At 37.4% G+C, this 21,130-nt stretch overlaps 2 protein-coding genes across 2 annotated transcripts in view; one reads left to right on the top strand and one right to left on the bottom strand.

The window, feature by feature from the left end:
* The window catches only part of LOC121374454, a 19,761-nt gene extending 14,185 nt beyond the window's left edge, over positions 1–5,576 (top strand). The window contains exon 4 of the mRNA XM_041501559.1: positions 3,391–5,576. Within this exon, the coding sequence (XP_041357493.1) occupies positions 3,391–3,620 (230 nt within the window). The 3' untranslated portion in view covers positions 3,621–5,576. The remainder of the gene's footprint in view (positions 1–3,390) is intronic.
* Positions 5,577–17,813: 12,237 nt separating this feature from the next.
* LOC121374536 (receptor-type tyrosine-protein phosphatase T-like) overlaps positions 17,814–21,130 on the bottom strand; it is a 43,154-nt gene continuing 39,837 nt past the window's right edge. The window contains exons 22-25 of the mRNA XM_041501640.1: positions 20,944–21,069; positions 20,313–20,464; positions 19,662–19,800; positions 17,814–18,876 (exon numbers count right to left, since the gene is read on the bottom strand). Coding sequence (XP_041357574.1) covers positions 18,790–18,876; positions 19,662–19,800; positions 20,313–20,464; positions 20,944–21,069 — 504 coding nt within the window. The 3' untranslated portion in view covers positions 17,814–18,789. The remainder of the gene's footprint in view (positions 18,877–19,661; positions 19,801–20,312; positions 20,465–20,943; positions 21,070–21,130) is intronic.

The following is a 21,130-nucleotide window of genomic DNA, read 5'->3' as shown; positions in this document are numbered from 1 at the left end:
AGCATTAATTTATTTGAATTTATTTACAACAAATAACTACACCAACATTCTTCATGATAATACCGCTTTTTAAATAGCCATTTTGTGACCAATAATGTTGCGTGTTTTAAAACAGATGATCACAATCTCCCGGTAACGAAGGAGGTTGCTCACCAATGCCTCCAGCTTTTTTTCCGTGTTCTTTCTACAGTTCATACACTGTACTGACGGAACTATTTGCCGCTGCCAGGCCAGACTTGCCATGACGAAGGATCGACACGGCTCATGGAACATGACACAGAGGAGAAGAACACCTTCATCCGTGGTATCATAGATGGTAAAAACAACTTTTCGTTTTTGATATGGAAAGCCTCGTTTTGTACTACAGAGTCCATACAGATGTGTCATGGTAATGTATTTAATTTAAAATAAAGGGTTCAATATTAATATCATAAAATCTCTCTCTCTCTCTCTCTCCTCTCTCTCTCTCTCTCCTCTCTCCTCTCTCTCTCTCATCCTCTCTCGCTCCTCTCTCTCTCTCCTCTCTCTCTCTCTCCTCTCTCTCTCTCCACCTGTAGATGCGTACATAGAATCAAAAATCCTACTTGCATTAAAATAAAACCCATACATATAGAGATTTGTTTGAATTTGAAATATCTAAGTTTAAATCTGTTGGAATTTGAATTTGTTTCCATGTGTATGTAATGAAACGACGTATAAAATTGGAAGTAAATGTAACATTATTTGAAAGTGCAAGCTAAAATATAGTGAGCTCCAATGATAATATAATTACTATTTTTGTGTTGCTGTTATATATTAATAATGTTTGAGAACAATATGAATATACTGTTCAAAAATGAAATTCGTCTGATCATAGATATCCAGTATTAGCCCATTGGCCAAGGCACAAATATCAATGAAACTTGGCATATATGATCTGTATCATTATGAGGTCAATTTAAAATCAGGACATACATAATTAATATCTCCCCCTGGTGACCGCTAATTTAAATCTCAAAATGGTCGCATTTAACTACAATTTGTATTCTGGGGTATATATTCATAAAACCATTATACCAACGCCTGTACTTATGTTTCAATGAACAATGAATCTAGTGGTGCATATAAAAAGATAATAATAATTTGACGACAAATATGGATATACCAAAAAATAAAAGAAACACGTCTAATTACAAATGTCCTGTATATAATCATCACCGTGCCATATGATATTGATTAAAACAAATTATCTCTTTTTTGTTTAATCTGATAAAGTGCATGCGAATCACCAAAACCTAAAATAACACAATTCATTGTCATTTTCACCACCAATAAAAAATGGGGAAAACCATCTGGACATTTGGAAGTGTATCTCATGTGTACACCTAGCCAATCACAATAGCTGGAATAGTCTAATTCGAAGAACCTGAGTACCAATGTTTCCATTAACTGTTCATGCATATGGAACTTGTATGCCAGTAGAATCCACACAAACATCGATACAGTTATCATTATGTCAAGAAGCATGGATCAATATATGAACATGATGCACATTATCCAACCTCACCAAAAAATGAATTTTGTCTCTATTGTGAGATTGTGAGTGCAACATATTTTCTTCTGCGAACTTTAAAGCGAGACAGCTGTGATTTGATGAACTCTGCTGGTTCTGGTCAGGTTTACGGCATAGATAAAACATTCTACAGTTCTGTTTGTAGTCATATTTGCTTTAATAATCGCACTGTATAACACGTGCATTCTAGAAATCTCTTTTGATCTGCCGTATGTCCTTGATGATTAATTATGGAATGAAGAAAGAAAGAAATGTTTTATTTTAACGAGGCACTCAACACATTTTATTTACGGTTATATGGCGTCAGACATATGGTTAAGGACCACACAGATTTTTAGAGGGAACCCGCTGTTGCCACTTCATGGGCTACTCTTTCCGATTAGCAGCAAGGGATCTTTATTTGCGCTTCCCATAGGCAGGATAGCACAAACCATGGCCTTTGTTGAACCAGTTATGGATCACTGGTCGGTGCAAGTGGTCTTGCGGAGCACTCACTCAGGGTTTGGAGTCGGTATCCGGATTAAAAATCCCATGCCTCGACTGGGATCCGAACCCAGTACCTACCAGCCTGTTGACCGATGGCCTAACAATTATGGAGATTTGCACTGTGTTTGTTTTCATAAAGTGGTATATGTTCATAGTATCCATCCCAGGAAACAAAATCATCAACATTTACTTTTCATTCCTTATGTATTCGTGTTTGTCTTCTTGTTCTATCTACTGATTGGTCCTTGTCTTGGGTCTTATAGGACCATTGCTAATATTTAATTTGGTATTGACTCTACAACTAAAATGTTCATCTGTAGAATGCAGCAAGGTAGATTGAAAAAAAAACAGACAGATGGATAGGGGGTAAGGACATATAATGTGCCATTCTCATGACTTCAAAGTGCCAAGTGACTCCTGTAGCAAGTTAGTATGATCTCCTCAAAATATGATCATACGAAATGGGCAGTCTGGTGGGGATAAAGACAATCAACACATTACAGCGTTATTGCATCTGGTTGAATTGTAAGGTCACAACGTACTAGTATAGGAATGCCCGTGTCGTTATATGAACGTTTATGTTTTGGGTTACCATGTACACGGCAAATGGATTAGAAGCTCTAGTATGTAGTCCTACTGGTTCAGCAACGTATCAAATATGCATACACTTTTGTAATAGTCGCTGGCAATAACATATGTCATGCGCAGGGTCGGTGTGTGTCAAATTTAATTGGATATATGCACTTAAAACAAATTTCTCCATTTACCAATTACCATGGCCTTATGATTCAGATAAGGTCTTTCGATAAACTACTGTGAAATCCTTTATTTTAGCTGGTTTGAATTTTCACGCACACACATACACACACACACACACACACACACACACACACAGAGAGAGAGAGAGAGAGAGAGAGAGAGAGAGAGAGAGAGAGAGAGAGAGAGAGAGAGAGAGAGAGAGAGAGAGAGAGAGAGAGAGAGAGAGAGAGAGAGAGAGAGAGAGAGAGAGAGAGAGAGAGACTGCATTAGTCCACGGATTACACGAAGCATTAACCATCACAAACAAACGTGATTTCGCAATATGCATAAATATTTTGTTATATTTTGGTATCTTGTTATAAGCACTTTTATTCATGATGGTAGACCTTTCACCGATATGAAACTTGCCAAATTTGGTTTCATGTTGTTTGTTTTAATGAAATTACTTAAATAGTTTCGAAGAATCGAAGAGTAAATATTCAATGGCCAATGGGTCTCATTTTTAAATAAAAAGCCTCTCACTAGTGTATGCTCTTTGACATAATCTAATAATGATCCCTGTCTTATATTTGACTTTTTATTAATTATTTCAGAACAGAACACGAATCACGTATTTTTCGGACTGACAGATTTTCAAGACATTGGAGACTATCGGTGGGTCTCTAACAATGCTACGCTTACATTTAACGACTGGCAACGTAAGGAACCGCAGCTTGGTAGAGGCGAATTCTGCGCCGCTTTCTATAAAGGCTTGGCCTGGCAATGGGTTAACATTTATTGTTACAGGGAACTGCAATTCATGTGCGAGATAACAGTTGCATAATACATTAATATTGAAGAAAACAAAACTTCATTATGGTTGTTATAATTAACGCCAAGGCAGTTCCAAACTGTTCATTAAACTCTGTGGTGTGCAGTAATGTACAAAAGTACATAAACGTGTTTTACTTTTAATTTAAATAATTATCTGGTGCATATTATATATACGATAATTGAAATCGTTATCAGGTCACATTCTGGTAACACCTAACATGATAGCATGGCAATTGCCGACCTGCTATGTGTTATTAGGTCCCTGGTAATATACACCCTGATACTATTAGGTACCTTTCTGGAACACTGTTTTTTTATTATTCCACCTTGTTTTGCGCTGACTGTCAAAGTTGTTCAGCTTTCTTTTCTCTGCACACAGACATGCATGTGTTTTGTAATCAACGACTATTTTTTTCTATTGTTGACTCCTAATAAACATCTTTATTCAATCTCGTTTTTTTTTTTTTTTTTTTACATAAAGCTTTCATCGTTTTACTAATATGTCTGTCAAATTTGAATAACGTTGCAAACATTAGGTGGCGCCTAACCTTTTATACTGAGTGTATATACATTATAGTAGATAATTTTATCAGTTTAGTGAAATAATAACCATGCAATTGGTTACTCTAATATTGGTGTTTCCAGGAACTATTTTCTCGTATGCTGACAACCTGTTTACACATACCGATAGCTAAGTGCAGATATATCGGTACACAATGTTTGTAAACAACAGTATAAATAATGGTGTTTTTTAAAATAATTATCCCAAAGGCGTTTCCATTAAAACTAGTTTATGGTGAAATTAGATGTAAAGAAAGCAATTGTGTAATGGTAGTCTCATGTTCATGTACATCAGTGTATTGTTTGCATTATTAGCTTAATTCGCAATGTATTTGAATGCACAGAATTGTGTGAGGTAAATAATGTTTTTTTTATGAATATTATATATGTTTTGTTTTTTTTTCTATGAATTTTTTATATGCTAATTATAGATTGAAAAGGTAAACAAGTAATGCTAGTTGTATGTTTATGCATTGTAAGACTGTCCTCTATTAATTATGTTAAGTTGGTAATGTTTTTGTTATGGGCTAAACTGACGAATTCATAAAAGGTGGAGTTACCCAGGATTTAGAGTATGCATTTACAAACTGCAAATTGCAAACAGAAACGTGACCAAATTTTTATTATTATTATTGTGTAAATGTGCGCATAATATATTTTTTAAAATGGAATTATATTTATTTGGTGAAGATAGATCTCTTCCAACAACAACAACAAAAAAAACCCCGCTAAACACTAGTTTATTCTTATGTAAGGGTATACAAAATGACGTCATTTACGTTTGACGACATTTTTAATTAAAAAAGAAACCGCGTCACATATTTAGACTGTGTGTATGTTGAACAATTTAGATTTGCATTGACTAGACTTCGTGTTTCAACACATAGGCTATGTGTCGAAACCGGAAGGTGGGAAAAGTCAAATGCTGTATTACTCGAAGACCGAGTATGTTATAACTGTAACGTTATTGAAGAGGAATACCATTTTATACTTATGTGTCCTGTTTATAATACCATTCGTAGAAGATATATTCCTGAATTTTATACAAGAAATCCTAGTATGTTTAAATGTATTCAATTATGTAACAGTGAAAGTGTTCAGTTACTGAGGAAACTAGCTCTGTTTTGCTATAGAGCATTTCAACACCGAAATAATATATTATATAATTAATTTAAAGCTTCTCCAACATAACTCACGTATAATATTATTTGTGTGTGTCTATATCCTAAATTATTTAATTGTGTTGTATTAATTAGCTTATCCTCTTATTATTATTACATTGTTAGCATTTATATAATGAAATGCATGTATATATACACCTCCTGTTTTATAATGTATTTACTTAATGTTATTGTGTATGCTCAAGGGCCAGTTGGCCTAATGCAATAAAGAATAATAACATATACATCATTTGAACATAGAGTAATGGCTAACTGGAATTTAGAGCTGCGTACGCAGTGTAAAAAACAAAAAACACGTTGCATTAAGCTTGTGATTATATAATAATAAATTATTACCCTCGTGTGCAAGAGGCTCGCATAATACAATTTGTATCCCTAATATATGATATTAACGATACCGAAAACACACACACACACACACACACATACACTCTCTCTCTCGCTCTCTCTCTCTCTCTCTCTCTCTCTCTCTCTCTCTCTCTCTCTCTCTCTCTCTCTCTCTCTCTCTCTATATATATATATATATATACTAGCGGAAAAAAGTAACTGTGTATGGTTATCATGTTGATAAAAACATAATTTCAAGACATAAAACGATGAAACGATCAGATAGCATGGTTAATAGGCAAATCTGCAAAACTTCAATTCATTTAAAATGTCACAGCATCCGTCATTTCATTGGTATTGGGGATGAAAGACACGGGGGTAAAAAACCAGTTCACAAAGTTAATAGCGCGTATGGCCACGGTTTGCGTCGATGCAGGCCTGGTACCGTCGCCTCATAGAGCCTACCAAATTGTTGAAGAATGCCTGGGTAATGCCGTTCCAGATCTGGACTAACGTCTGACCCAGCGCTGCCAACGTCACCGGCTGGTTAGGCAGCGCACGTACACGACGTTGCATCTCATCCCAGACGTGCTCGATTGGTGCAAGATCGGGTGAGACTGCAGGCCACTGCAACACATCGGTATTCTGCTGAGCTAGAAATCCCTTACCACCCGGGCGACGTGAGGTCTAGCGTTGTCTTGCTGAAGCGTGATGTGGCGTTGCTGTCCTTGCACAAATGGGATGACGTGAGCCTGGATAATGTCGTCACGGTAGCCTACGGCGTTCAAATTGCCATCGATGACCACAATAGGTGTTCGTCCAGTTGACGTGATACCACCCCAAACCATGACACTGCCTCCGCCAAAAGCACGTCGCTCCACAATACAGGCGTCACTAAAACGTTCTCCAACACGACGATAGACTCTTTGAAAGGCCGTCGCTGCCGTCTAAGTGAAACCTGGACTCGTCCGTAAACAGAATACCCGCCCAGTCTCGGTGATTAAAGCGCAAGTGTCTTCTACACCAAGCCAGACGCGCTACACGATGGCGTCTTAGCAAAACTGAACGGACAGCCGGACGTCGCGGACAAATACGCCGTTCACGTAATCGATTCCGTACAGTTCTGGGGCTGATGGCACGCAATCCAGGAATGGTCCGCGCTGTCAGACTTTCCGTTTGGAAGTGATTCCTGAGGTGCACGAGTCGGATATGATTGTCCTGCTGTCGTGACGTCACGCGTGGACGACCTGCACGTGGTCGGTCTCTGACATTACCAAATTGTTGAAAACGTCTCGACAAAGCCTGAATAGTGTTTATGTTGACACCAAATTGCGTAGCAACAGCGCAATGGAGCATTTCAGCCTGGATCATACCAATTGCGCGAAGGCGGTCATTTACATTTAGCCTGGGCATTGCTCTACGACCACTTTCAACCGAAAAAACCTGCTTTTCTGTTCCACCGGTTGCCAAACAATGACCCGACAGTAGCAAAGTCGACAAAAGCTGGAGCAGTAAAATGTTGGGCGGAAAAAGCTTGAAAAACAGACCCATGTCCAAGAAGCGAAACGGCACGTGCCAATACGGAATTGACCCCGCGATTGTGTGGCGGTGCGTTCACTGGTCAACTGTGCAAAACATCAGGCTAAAATATTGAGCCGTGTTAATTTTATCTGATGTTTCAAGTTACACTGTTACTTTTTTCCGCTAGTATATATATATATATATATATATATATATATATATATATTAACGAAATGGTGTATCAGGCGGGCTACAGCGTAGTAACCTGACATTGTATATTTATTGGGTTTCCAAAAATATAGAGCTTTGTAATATAACCTGAAACGGGAGTCTCAGGTTGTAACTCGCAGACCTGCTATATATACAATTGCAAAATAACTCGACAGGTTTTGCTTTATATACAGTCTATTAACACAGAATGAATGCATTAATATTTAACGACACCCCAACACAAACGTTCTGTTCACCTCGGCTATTTGGTGTCGAATACGTATACGAATAGGATGTACTATTAACACAGAAAATAATACTCGTATTTTACATATTTTAGACAAATTAGCTTTGAATTAAACACATTAAATCAATATACAACAGGTATTCAACTCTTGTGGGGGAAATATTACAATTAGATGCATTCTGTTGTCCTTTTATGCCTAATTACAACTAAGAATTATAATAATTGTTAAATAAGACAAAATAATTAAGAGAAATACATGAACTGTTTTGTATCGCCTATAGCAAATCTAATGAATGCTATAGAACATGTATTTGTATCGCCTATAGCAAATCTAATGAATACCATAAAACATGTATTAACAACCAATCACGAACCGGTGTGAAAGGAATGCAAGTCCGTAGGAACCGAGGTCTCCCCGAACTGCTAGGAATACATGTCCTAGGATTAACATAACTAGGAACGCAAGTCCTAGGACGTACATTCCTTGGGAATACTAGTCTGACTGCCAGGATTTCTAGTCCGAGTCGGACTTGCATTCCTGGACAACCCAAATACAAGTCCGATGGCTTACATCAAAAATATAATGCAATGAAAACAAAACTAAAAACAGTTAATTTTTTAATTATTATTAAATTTATTCAGTGAATTTTGCCATTTTAGCTGCTGGTGCCTCCTGCCATTCTTACAAATTCACACCATTAGTATCATTGTTATACACGCTTTCAAAACTGTTGAGAAACACGTCTTTGGTCGTAATTTCTTGTCTGTCGATGTTGTGCTTCCTTGATGTTTGTGACTGCCTTCTTTCCAACGACGTTAGCCATATTCAAAACTCTTTTACTAATTTCAACCTGGCAAGTTTCGTTGGGGTCTGGTTGCTCCGTCACTTCGTTGTCGGAATCACAAACATCATTTGGTAAAACTGGTTCCCTATAATATAATTATATGCTGAAGGGTTTATGTTTTATTTAACGAAACACTCAAAACATTTTATTTACGGTTATACTGGTGTCAGACATATGGTTAAGGACCACAAAGTTAATGACAGAGGAAACCCGCTGCCGGCACTCCATGGGTTACTCCTACCAAAAAAGCAGCAAGGAATCTTTTATACGCATTTTCAATGTACAGGACAGTGCATACCACAGCCTTTGGTATACCAGTCGTGGTGCACTGGTTGAAACTGCAAAAACCCAATGGGTTGAGGAGGTTCAATTCCAAACAATAACTGAATTTTACTTAACAACCAATTTAGAAAAAAGAAATGTTTTATTTAACGACGCACTCAACACATTTTATTTACGGTTATTATAGCGTCAGACATATGATTAAGGACCACACAGATTTTGAGAGGAAACCCGCTGTCGCCACTACATGAGCTACTCTTTCCGATTAGCAGCAAGGTATCTTTTATTTGCTCTTCCCACAGACAGGATAGCACAAACCATGGCAATTGTTGAACCAGTTATGGAACACTGGCCAGTGCAAGTGGTTTACACCTACCCATTAAACCTTGCGGAGCACTCACTTGGGGTTTGGAGTTGGTATCAGGATTAAAAATTCCATGCCTCGACTGGGATCCGAACCCAGTACCTACCAGCCTGTAGACCGATGGCCTAACCACGACGTCATCGAGGCCGGTCAACCAATTTAGAGTTATCTCATTACTATTAACATAGGGTGTATCTTTGAACCTTCCGTACCGTCAAAAAGGGGAAAACTTGGTGCTTTCATGCGTTGATGTGTTGTAGCCAAAGACAACTTGTGGGATCAGGGCATCCCGTTCCACATCCTCGTCCAACTTTAACAGCATGTTCTCCAACGTTTGATTGCATCTCTCTGAAATAAAAATAATAGGAGTATTGCCTTAGGAAAAACATACATTAAGATGTGGGCATAGAAAATATATAATATATAAACTTTGATGTCCAGGAAGTGGCAACTTGTAAACATTTATTGAGGGGCTGTAACCATTTATTATCATGTTAAATTATATAGGTTCAGTTTCGATTGTAGCGTTGTAAAGACTCTAAAGCAGATGGATATACAACATATTTGACTTTCGTTTAACTTACCCAGACAATACTATGCTGCTGTCAAAGTTCGTAAATGGTCTACAGAATATAATAGATTCGTTATAATGTACGTATAGCACTAAATGGGATATTGATGTAGATATAGAAAACACAAACTTTGTTGTATTCAGAAATAGGGGTAACATTACTACTAAAGACAAATTAACTTGCAATGACAATATAATAATCCAGGTGGTTGATCGTTTTGATTATCTTGGATTAGCGTTAAATGGTACGTGTACAAAACCCCAAAAGGCAGAAAAAACATGAGTCATATTCTCTGACTATGTAATAAAATATTATTTAATGAGGAAACACAGCTAATGTTTTTGATACGTATATATCTATTATGTTACATTATGATTGTGACGTGTGGGGTTTTGACCCAGCTCATGATGCAGATTTTTGTAAAATAATTTTGAATGCAAACAAGGTACAATGAAAGCAGCGTTAACGACGCACTCAGCACATTTTATTTACGGTCGTATGGCGTCAGACATATGCTGAAGGACCACACAGATATTGAGAGAGGAAACCCGCTGTCGCCACTTCATGGGCTACTCTTTTTGATTAGCAGCAATGGAACTTTTATATGCACCATCCCATAGACAGGAGAGCACAGTTGTGGTGCACTGGCTGAGCGATAAATAGCCCAATGAGCCCACTAACGGGGATCGATCCCAAACCGACCGTCCATCAAGCGAGCGCTTTTCCACTGGGCTACGTCTCGCCCCTCTGTGTTAACAGAATTAGGATGACTAGCTCTACATGTACTACATAAAGTAAGAATTGTTAGATATTGATTGAAGCTTTTAGAAACGAATAATTGTATCTTGAAATCAATATATAGAGGATATTATATGAGTGTCCATGACAGACGATGTTTACGAGCGAGAGCGTTAGGCACGAGTGTCGTAAACATCGTCTGCCATGGACACGAATGTAATATTATGTTTATTTTCGTAGAACTGTCTTGCTAAATGAACATTCCAGTCATTGTTTACAAACTAACGTTTCCTTAACGGCGGAGTAATGTTTGTTCATTGATGTCTTGGAAACCAAATCATAACCTGTTCTAAAGTTACTTGATATTTATACGCCCATAAGTAAAGGGTACACATGTATCAACAGCTGTAAATTGTAAAGCATGTGCATACTAAAAAGCAAACAAATGCACAGTAATTGAAATAATTAGTTTTGAATTTGAATGGCGTCAGTATTCCAATGACGTCACTTTGCATCTACTTACAATAACTATAAATTGGGTACATGACGTTTCCGTTTTAAGAATACTGGAAAAATTCCAGTGCACAATTGCTATTGATTTTGTTTGTTTGAACATTATTAACTACATCGTAATATAATACAAGTTATCATAAATAATCAATTAATGTTTTATTAAATTAATTAAAAACACGTATTTGTCATTACGGCATGTGATCAGCTTACACTCGAAATACAAATGTATTAATGAAGAAAGTAGTATCTGTGGAATGTCGTGCCAGCCAATCAGAAAGAAATGTACTCTTACAACAGCCAATCGTTAAACGACAATGTCAGGAGGACATACGATTTAGTTATGACATACGAGGGAAATCGTACGATAAATATGACCCTTGTAATGCTGTACCTCGTAGGTAATAAATGATAACATGTTAGAAAACCAGGATTTTTTTTAACTAGCAACACCATATAATGCATGTATTATTTTCTCTAAGACTTGGACATTCATGGTTTAATCAGCAAGTTGATAATCATGTACTATTTACATCACTGTATTTAAAAACATAGACACATCACAACACGTATATAATAACTATCGATCCTCCAAATGCGTATTCACTTGTTTATGTTTATGTTCATGATGTTTTATATATGTTTCACAATATTGCTAATGATTGTATGCTTATGAGCCACAAAGCTTAAAGTAAATAAACTATCACTACTATTACTACTACTACTACCACTACTACTACTACTACTACTACTACTACTACTACTACTACTACTACTACTACTACTACTACTAATAATAATAATAATAATAATAAGTACAAATTACATGTTAGCTCTGACATGCAGCTTATAAATGTCACACGCGTAACCCAATTATGGTTTATCTGGTGGCACCTACGTTTGGTGTATTTATATTTTACTTGCTTAGAAAACCCGCTACCTTGTTTTTTCCATTAGAAGCAAACACTATTTTTATATGCACGTTCGATAGACAAGACATCACACATGTATGGTCCTTGATATACAAGTCGAGTCATACTGGATGGAACGGCGAAACAGAATCCATTGATCCGATGGGAGGGTTCGAACCTACAACCCAAACACCACAGCGTAGCGCTTTACCAACTGAGCTATTGTTTGCTTCTAATGGAACAAAAATAGCGGTTTTCTCCTAAAGGGACATTCCTGAGTTCGCTACACATTTTAAGATGTTACCAACTAACACAGACTTTTTATCGACTGTAATTGCATATCAAATATATTTTTCTGCATACAATATTAGTGGCTGTATATTAAACGTGTTTCTGGTCGTTCTAATATTTGTACTAGGTTAAATTTCACTTTATTTCCTAAAATATAATTGTTTCGTACGTACGAAATTATTTGAAGACAAAATCCAGTTTTCGCTTCTTACAAATATTAAGACGACCAGAAACACACTGAATGTACAAGAAAATATATTTAATATTTAAGTTTAATCGTAGAAATATTTTAGTAGTCGGAAACATCTTACAATGCAGCAAACTCGGGAATGTCCCTTTAAGAATGTTTCAGAATTATGTTTGACATCCTGAAATATTTCACATGCAATTAATTAATCATAAATATGGTTTTATCTAGACCGCGCACCAAGCGTGCGATTTACCGCTGTGCGTGCCTATATCCATAATTCGTGTCCCTGCACATGAATAATACAAACAGCAAATCATTGAAATGAATGCCAACGCAACCGACACATCTAGATACACGGCATCCTGGATATAGGGCCGGGTGTAGCCTAATGGTAAATCGCTCATTAGTACGCGTTTGGTAAGTCGTAGTATGTGCTTTCCTATATGTTGGGTGGTGCATGCAAAAAACCTCCTTTCTTGCTACTAATGACAAAAAGCGAGTTTCCTCGCTAAGATTATATGTCAACATTTCGAAACAGCGCAATGGGGATCGGCCCTAAACCGACAGCGCATCAAGCAAGCGCTTGAACAACAAACTTTAACTAAATTAAAATATAGCCAGCATACAATTATAGCAGACAATTTCTGCAGCAACCCATTCGAGGAGGCGCACCAGAAAACACTACTGGTGCATTACATTTAAATTTTAAACCATGTCACACTTGTTATTAAGAACAGTATATTATATGCCTATAATAAATTATAAACACATGGTTATGGACCACACAGATAATGAGAGAGGAAACCTGCTGCCGCCACTTCATGGGCTACTCTTTTCGATTAGCAGCAAAGGAGCTTTTATATGCACCATCTCACAGACAGGGTAGTACATACCACGGCCTTTGATATACCAGTCGTGGTGTACTAGCTATAGTTGCAACAATATGCAGTCCACTGTGTACTAAGTTTGGAGTATTCCAATATGAAAATAGGGCGTTCCGTTAGAAATAGTGATATGGGAAGGAAGGAAATGTTTTATTTAACGACGCACTCAACACATTTTTTTTAGGGTTATATGGCTTCAGACATATGGGTAAGGACCACACATATATTGAGAGAGGAAACCCGATGTCGCCACTCCATGGGCTACTCTTTCCGATTAACAGCAAGTGATATTTTATATGCACCATCCCACAGTCAGGATAGCACATACCACGGCCTTTGTTACACCTGTTGTGGAGCACCGGCTGGAACAAGAAATAGCCCAATGGGCCAGTAATAAGGGAGAATGACATTTATCATTTACTACACCATACTATATCTAAATAATATGCATTTATTAGAACAATTGCACTATAATTTAATAAGTATTATATGAAACACAAAACCCGCTGAATTGAAGGTTGCACTGTACCAAAGAAGAAAGTTCCGTAACAAAGTTCGAAGCGTAAAACCAGTTGAGGTTCTGGTTGGCAGTAATATATGACATTGATTATTTACAAATTATATCAAAATCGTATCTCTGCACAGGGGAGAGTCGAAAGGAGGTTCGTCAAAGTCGGATTGTTTCCATGATCCATTACCAGGTGCTCGTCTTTGGGAGGACAGCCACTCCCCTAGGAGATCCGTAACAGGATATTTCATCCATTGATCTGCATTTTGTTACAACAGTGAGTAATGCTAATAAAAACATTAATCAAATCCCTAATTTTGTGTACCCCACCCCGTATTTTCTTGCAGGTAGATTAAATGTGAGGTGCTACACATTTTACTGATGTTCTGCCAAGGGAATTATCCACTTACAGTCGGTTTGTTTAGTTAACTTTAAAATTCTTGGCAATATGAATTGATTTGGCACACGGGGCTGTTTCCAGCCAGTGCACCATGCCTGATATATCAGGTCGTGGTATGTGTTATCCTGTCTGTGCGATGGTGCATTTAAAACATATCTTGCTACTAACGGAAACAAAAATGTAGCGTGTTTCCTTTCTAAGACTATATGACAAAATTACCAGATAATGACATCCAATAGCCGATGATTAATAAATCATTGTGCTCTAGTATATCAAAGGCCTTGGTATGTACTACCCTGTCTGTGGGATGGTGCATATAAAAGATCCCTTGCTGCTAATCGAAAAAAGTAGCCCATGAAGTGGCGACAGCGGGTGTCCTCTCTCAATATTTGTGTAGTCCTTAACCATATGTCTGACGCCATATAACCGTAAATAAAATGTGTTGAGTGCGTCGTTAAATAAAAGTATGTATTTTTTATTTGGTACCTTTAAACCTTTAATATAATGGTAACCTACCAATCTTCATTTTCTTACAGAAAGCAAATCGCTGTTTCCTTCACACTGATAGATCCGTCCCCGTAGTTGTGATGAGTAGCAAAATCGATTGCCCTTGACGGAATAGGTTGAGTTTTTTCTTCGTCTCAGCCATTGTTTTCTGTTAGTTATATCAAAACCCGTGGTATTTACTCTCATGTCTATACAAAGGTCAGGGTTTCATACGGGGGGGGGGGGGGGGGGGGGAGGGGGTGATTTATCCCCCGCCCCTTGATTTTGACATGGGGGGGGGGATATCCCACCCATCAATCAGCAGAGCAGTGGGTTTTTTAAGGTCACTTTTAGCTCTTAGCATAACATTAAAATGCTAGGTAGAGAGAATATATTAATTAGCAAATGTTAATTATGTAGCTAGTTTTGCATGCTTTCGGCTTGGGAACAACAGCCAATAGGCGGATGAAAGTTTTGTTAAGGTAATTTTTAGCTCTTAGCATAACATTTTCTAAGAAATTGCTAGGTAGAGAGAATATGTTAATTAGCAAATGTTAATTATCTAGCTGTTTTGCATGTTTTTGGCTTGGGAACAACAGCCAATAGGTGGATAAAAGTTGGTTTCATGGTATGAAACCAACTTTCATCATCAGATTCCAAGAACCATTGAATCAAATTTTATCATCCTTAAAGAGAACCTATTTCAGAATAATTTCCTCAGCAATCTTTTATTGTATCAACTATCATCCTCTCTTTTGATAACATGTATGAGGTAAATACTGACACAAAGTCATCTATTAATCCCACATGCAGAACGCGCCGCCGATTTATATAGAAGCATTGTATTGAAGGTTATATTTGTGTACTAAATATTTATGATTTGACAAGGAAACAAAAACACGATAATTGTATACAACTGATTTTATTTCACAAGGTACATGAACGGTAACGATAATTTTGTGATTGTACGTAGAGAAACTGAAGGAGGCAGAGAAGTAAATCAACCAATGAGCGTTAGGTTTGTATACCAGTGTAGGACGCTGTTAATTCAGCTCATTTTGAAAAAAAAAAAATCCAATGTGGTTTGCAATTGAGTAAGAAATTTGATTTTTGACAATAATTACACCTGCATATGTTGACAACACCTTTTTGCTTTTATGTTAATATAGTCGACAGTGTATTATTAGTAACTTCTCTGTCACCTGAAATCATCGGCTATATATTATGGCTGCTGGCGCATGCGCAGTCAAATGATAAACAACGCCGATGAGAGGCAATTTTTAGATGTATAAATCATCAGAATAAAAGTTATAAGATGGAATACATAATTTATTTTGTCCAAATTTGTGATGATTTTCACGGTTAGTGCATCAGAATAGATCAATTTTGTCGACAGTTTTGGCTGCCGGATTGTGTTCCGAGATGCCAGGAAATCGCATCTCCAAGCATCAAAAATCCAAATGTTTATGGGGGAGGGTCCCCAGATCCCCTGCTCGCGACGCGCCTAGCGGCGCGCGGTCCGATCTCCCCATCATTTTTTTAATGGCGGAAACCCTGAAGGTGCGTGTATAAAAGTACTTGCTGTTTATTCGGTACGAGTGTCCTATTTGGCGGCGGATGGTGTCCTGTTGTTGTTGTTTTTTTATTGACAAAGTATCAAATTAATAATGTTACCAAACGTAGCCGTAAATTAAAATGTGATGAGGTGTCATTAAGCTAAAACAGGAGACAAAGAAAACAGAAACGAGACGTGATACAACAGGTTCTTTTGGGGGTTTTTTTATCCTTGAATTAGAATATTTTAATTTAGGCAGACATTTTTACTGCACATAACCGTTCAAAATTCTTATAGTATTTCCAGAATTAAGACGACGTCGAGTGCCTTGTACTAGTATAGCCGAATGCACAGCTAACGATGAAATCGTAATGTTGATTTGTAGCAATCGGCTATTCTCGTACGAGGACGGTACGAATCCCGGTGATCAAGCAATCATCTGACGAGCGGTCGGTTTAGGATCTATCCCAGTTGCTGGGCATATTGGGCTATTTCTGGCTCTAGCCAGTGTACCGCTACTGATATACCAAAGGACGTGGTGTGTGCTATCATGTCTGTGGGATGGGGCATATAAAAGATCCCTTGCTACTAACGAAAAAATGTCTGATACTATATGTCAAAATTATCAAATATTTGACATTCAATAGCCGATGAAAGAAAGATATTTTTTATTTAACGACGCACTCAACACATTTTATTTACGGTTATATGGTGTCAGACATATGGTTAAGGAGCACACAGATTTTTTAGAGGAAACCCGCTGTCGCAACTACATGGGCTACTCTTTTCGATTAGCAGCAAGGGATCTTTTATGTGCGCTTCCCACAGGCAGGATAGCACAAACCACGGTCTTTGTTGAACCAGTTATGGATCACTGGTCGGTGCAAGTGGTTTACACCTACCCATTGAGCCATGTGGAGCACTCACTCAGGGTTTGCAGTCGGTATCTGGATTAAAAATCCCATGCCTCGACTGGGATCCGAACCCAGTACCTACCAGCCTGTAGACCGATGACCTAACCACGATGTTTGATGTGCGGTCGGCTTGGGATCGTTACCCGTAGGGCATTTTAGCTTTAGAAAGTAGCCATGCTGAATTAATAAAATCAAAGTAGCATATACTTGGGAGGGGGGGGGGGGGGGGGGGCGCAATAGCTAAGGTTAATAATTTAATATCATATATATATGTGGCGGAAAAAGAAAAAAACAATCTCACACATCATGGACTCTAAAATTGTCATATGATCCACTCCGAAGTATACCAAAGTTTTCTTCCTTAGGAGTTATGTCCTATGGAAACTAACAAGCTATAACTCCGTCAACCAGGGGCGGGACGTAGCCCAGTGGTAAAGCGTTCGCTTGATGAGCGGTCGGTCTGGGATCGATCCCCGTCTGTGGGCCCATTGGTCTATTTCTTGCTCTAGCCAGTGCACCCCGACTGGTATATCAAAGGTTATTCTGTCTGTGGGATGGTGCATATAAAAGATTCCTTGCTGCTAATCGAAAAGAGTAGCCCATGAAGTGGCGACAGCGGTTTTCCTTTCTCAATATCTGTGTGATCCTTAACCATATGTCCGACGCCATATAACCATATATAAAATGTGTTGAGTGCGTCGTTAAATAAAACATTTCCTTCCTTCCTTCCGTCAACAAATAAGGAACAATAATCGTGGTCGAGCTAGGTTCACACTAGTCGTGGTATTCTGCCGTCCGAGAGCTGGACGAAAAGTTGGATGGTTATGATCGCTCTCTGCAGCCAGAGATAATTGTATAGAGAAAACATGGAATGGCTGCCCACCAAACGGTAGGCAAACAATCCCGCTCTAATACAACACGACGCCTATGTTTGACGATAAATACCTTTACATTTATAATTTCCGAGCTCGCCGATAACAACTATTGAACTATATCACACACTATAGACAGAAACCCGCCAGGGCCTACCTATGCTAGCAACGTTATTAAAAGTGGGTGTTGTCGGACTTCTTACCGCTGAACGGCGGCAGAGTATCCAGGCTAGGTTCACACACGCAATTAAAATGCATCAAATGTAAATTTTAACTATATCTTTAAGAGATGAACTGCAGAATACATTTGTAAAGCATTATTCTTTCGTATTGCATTAATGTACATTAAAATTATCGTTAGAAACAGTAAACCTGTTTTCAACATATACTTACCAAAAAAAGAAATGTTGAAGAAAACATATTGACGTTTTCAAACTGCACTACGATTTGTCTTCACACAGCTATTGGATGTACAGTAAATAATAAACAAGTTACGGCTTCTTTTAATAAAATATCTGCTGGAAATTGTATTCGATGGATGAAGGGTATCTTAACATCATAGTAAATATAAATATGATACATGGTTGGTGTCCCACCAAGGATTAACCATATTAGGAAAGTAATTTAATAGTAAAAAAAATGTATACGTGCAATGACCATACATTACACACACAAAATGCTACATTATGAGATAAAACTTATTTTATTTCATTTATTTATAAGCTATATGACATACACATAGTTCAACAAGATATACACAAATGGTTCCATCAATGTCCTAAATTGTCACATATGGTTTGTAGACCCAAATTAGTTCCCAGTTGGAGGACAATTGGCATACACTGAGGATTCTTCTGGGTTCCAACATGCAATGTTGCAGAATAACTCAAAGTCTTTCTGAAATATAAATATTGAAAGTACATTGTATATATTAAGTTATATGATATAATGCTGAAACATGTAGCGCGACCAACGTTTCTACCGGGGGCGGAATTTGGCTCATACGGTTGAGTGCTTGCTTGCGGCGCTTGCGTCGCAGGATCGAACCTCCTCGATGGATTAATTCAGTTTTTCTTTCATTCCTACCAGTGTACCACAACTGGACACAAGTTTTGGTATGTTCTTTCCTGGCTGTGGGAAAGTGCATATAGAAAGTCCCTTGCTGCATTAAGAAAAATGTAGCGGGTTTCCTCTAATGACTACTTGTCAGAATTACAAAATGTTTGACATCCATTAGCCGATGATTAATTAGTCAATGTGCTCCTGTGGTGTTGTTAAACAAAACAAACTTTATCTGCCGGATAATGTATTTTTACATTGTCGACTTATTGTCCATGAACAAACATTTGGACTGGAGGGTGCGATGGTTTAAGGTTGGTGTGCCGTAAGTATGAATAATGATAATAAAAGGACAAAAATACTATATTAGTCGTTTAATTATATATGTCCTTAATGGAATTCGGTGTGGACATCTGGATAATATTTAATTTTACTATCAGATCACATTTTGTTTACAAAATCCCTGTATTCAGGAGGTTTAGCTCCTTTCAATGGCCAACAATGGATGGACAATAATATACTACATCATAGTCATACACAAATATATGCCAGCACTTAAAAAGATTCAATCATTCATTTTATTCACAAATTCAGATGTGCGGATAAACAAAAAATGTCATTACCTTTGTTAATTGTACATTTGGTAGCACTGCCTGGAATCTCCTGACATTGCGGAATATTTCAACTTCTGTGTCTAGCCTGATATCAGTCATGATGTTGTTTGTGATACACATAGTTATGGCGTTTTTAGCCTGTGATTCACTACGAATAAAAAACCCAACATATTTTCAAGTCAATAAGTTTTTTTAATATTTATATTTTGAAAAAAAAAACCACCTAAAAAACAACGCATGTAATATATTATACTGCCTTTTTTATCTGATTTTAAAGATATTGGACTTATTAATCATAAAGGCAACACAACCTTTACGGGTACGAATTACGTAATGCATATATACGTTTTCGAACGAAAATATCTACAAGTTTCTATTATACAAAGAAAAACAACCCAACACAAATCACTCAATTCTTGCTCAATATGATACAACAAATATATTTGCCAGGACACTTGTTCGTGCAGATATGACTTCAATATATCCATCATATTTCTATACGTTTTCAACATGTGATTTCAAATACAAAAAAGGTTCATTTATGTGCAGAAAAATTGAAACAGAGGACGATACTAATGAGTGCATGGGCAGTTGTAGCAAGTGAGCAACCAATAATATGACAAGAATGATATTTAAACCTTAAAACTTAGGATGGCTCACCTGTATACAACAGTGATGGGATGCATTCCCGCATGCTCTTGTTGCGACTGTATTTTCTCAACCATTGTTGTCAGACAGGATATTAGAGTTGAAGAATCAGTTGTGTGCAGCCATCCTTTGATACTGTAACGTTTAATCTGCCGCTTCTCTCCCTATAATTGGTTGAAGAGAAATTCACACATATATATATATATATATATATATATATATATATATATATATATATATTTAAAAGATGAGTCAAATATGATGTGGAACTGTTGAATTTAGTTTATAGAAGTACAGCATATGTTTCTTATACATTGGCATAGACATGGTGTTATATTAAGTGGATGGGGATCCACACTGGCATATATACATATACACACATACACAGACCGTAACAAATTTTAAATCCTCGTTAAACAGTCGTAATTTAAGAAAAAAACATTAATGTTGAAACAAAAGTAATCAAACTAAATTACGTAGTCGTTTTGATCCCATATTATTAACTGTGACCGACAGACGTGACGTATATTGCGTGAATACAGTAGTCACACAACTGGCTTTAAATGTGCATATAACGTCAGTGAGCGCGATTACACCGTATTTGATATACATGTAAGTAATGAACATGTAGTAAACAGTGTACCTCCGTCTCAACATCCAGTGTCACCTCAGTGATCTCGTGAGTGACTGACGTCTGGCGGACTGCAGTGATGGTCGTCTTGCCGTGTGTCATGGTCTGACTTGCTTGTGGAATACGATCAACACCCGTCTGATAGTTAGAGAGAATCATATATGATAATTTATTAAAAATTACATTTGTTCAGCTGGGT

The sequence above is a fragment of the Gigantopelta aegis genome, chromosome 6, assembly GCF_016097555.1.
Source record: "Gigantopelta aegis isolate Gae_Host chromosome 6, Gae_host_genome, whole genome shotgun sequence".
Classification (NCBI taxonomy): Eukaryota; Metazoa; Mollusca; class Gastropoda; order Neomphalida; family Peltospiridae; genus Gigantopelta; species Gigantopelta aegis.
Note: the sequence above shows the minus strand (reverse complement) of the source record. Positions and strands in the feature narration are given on the sequence as shown.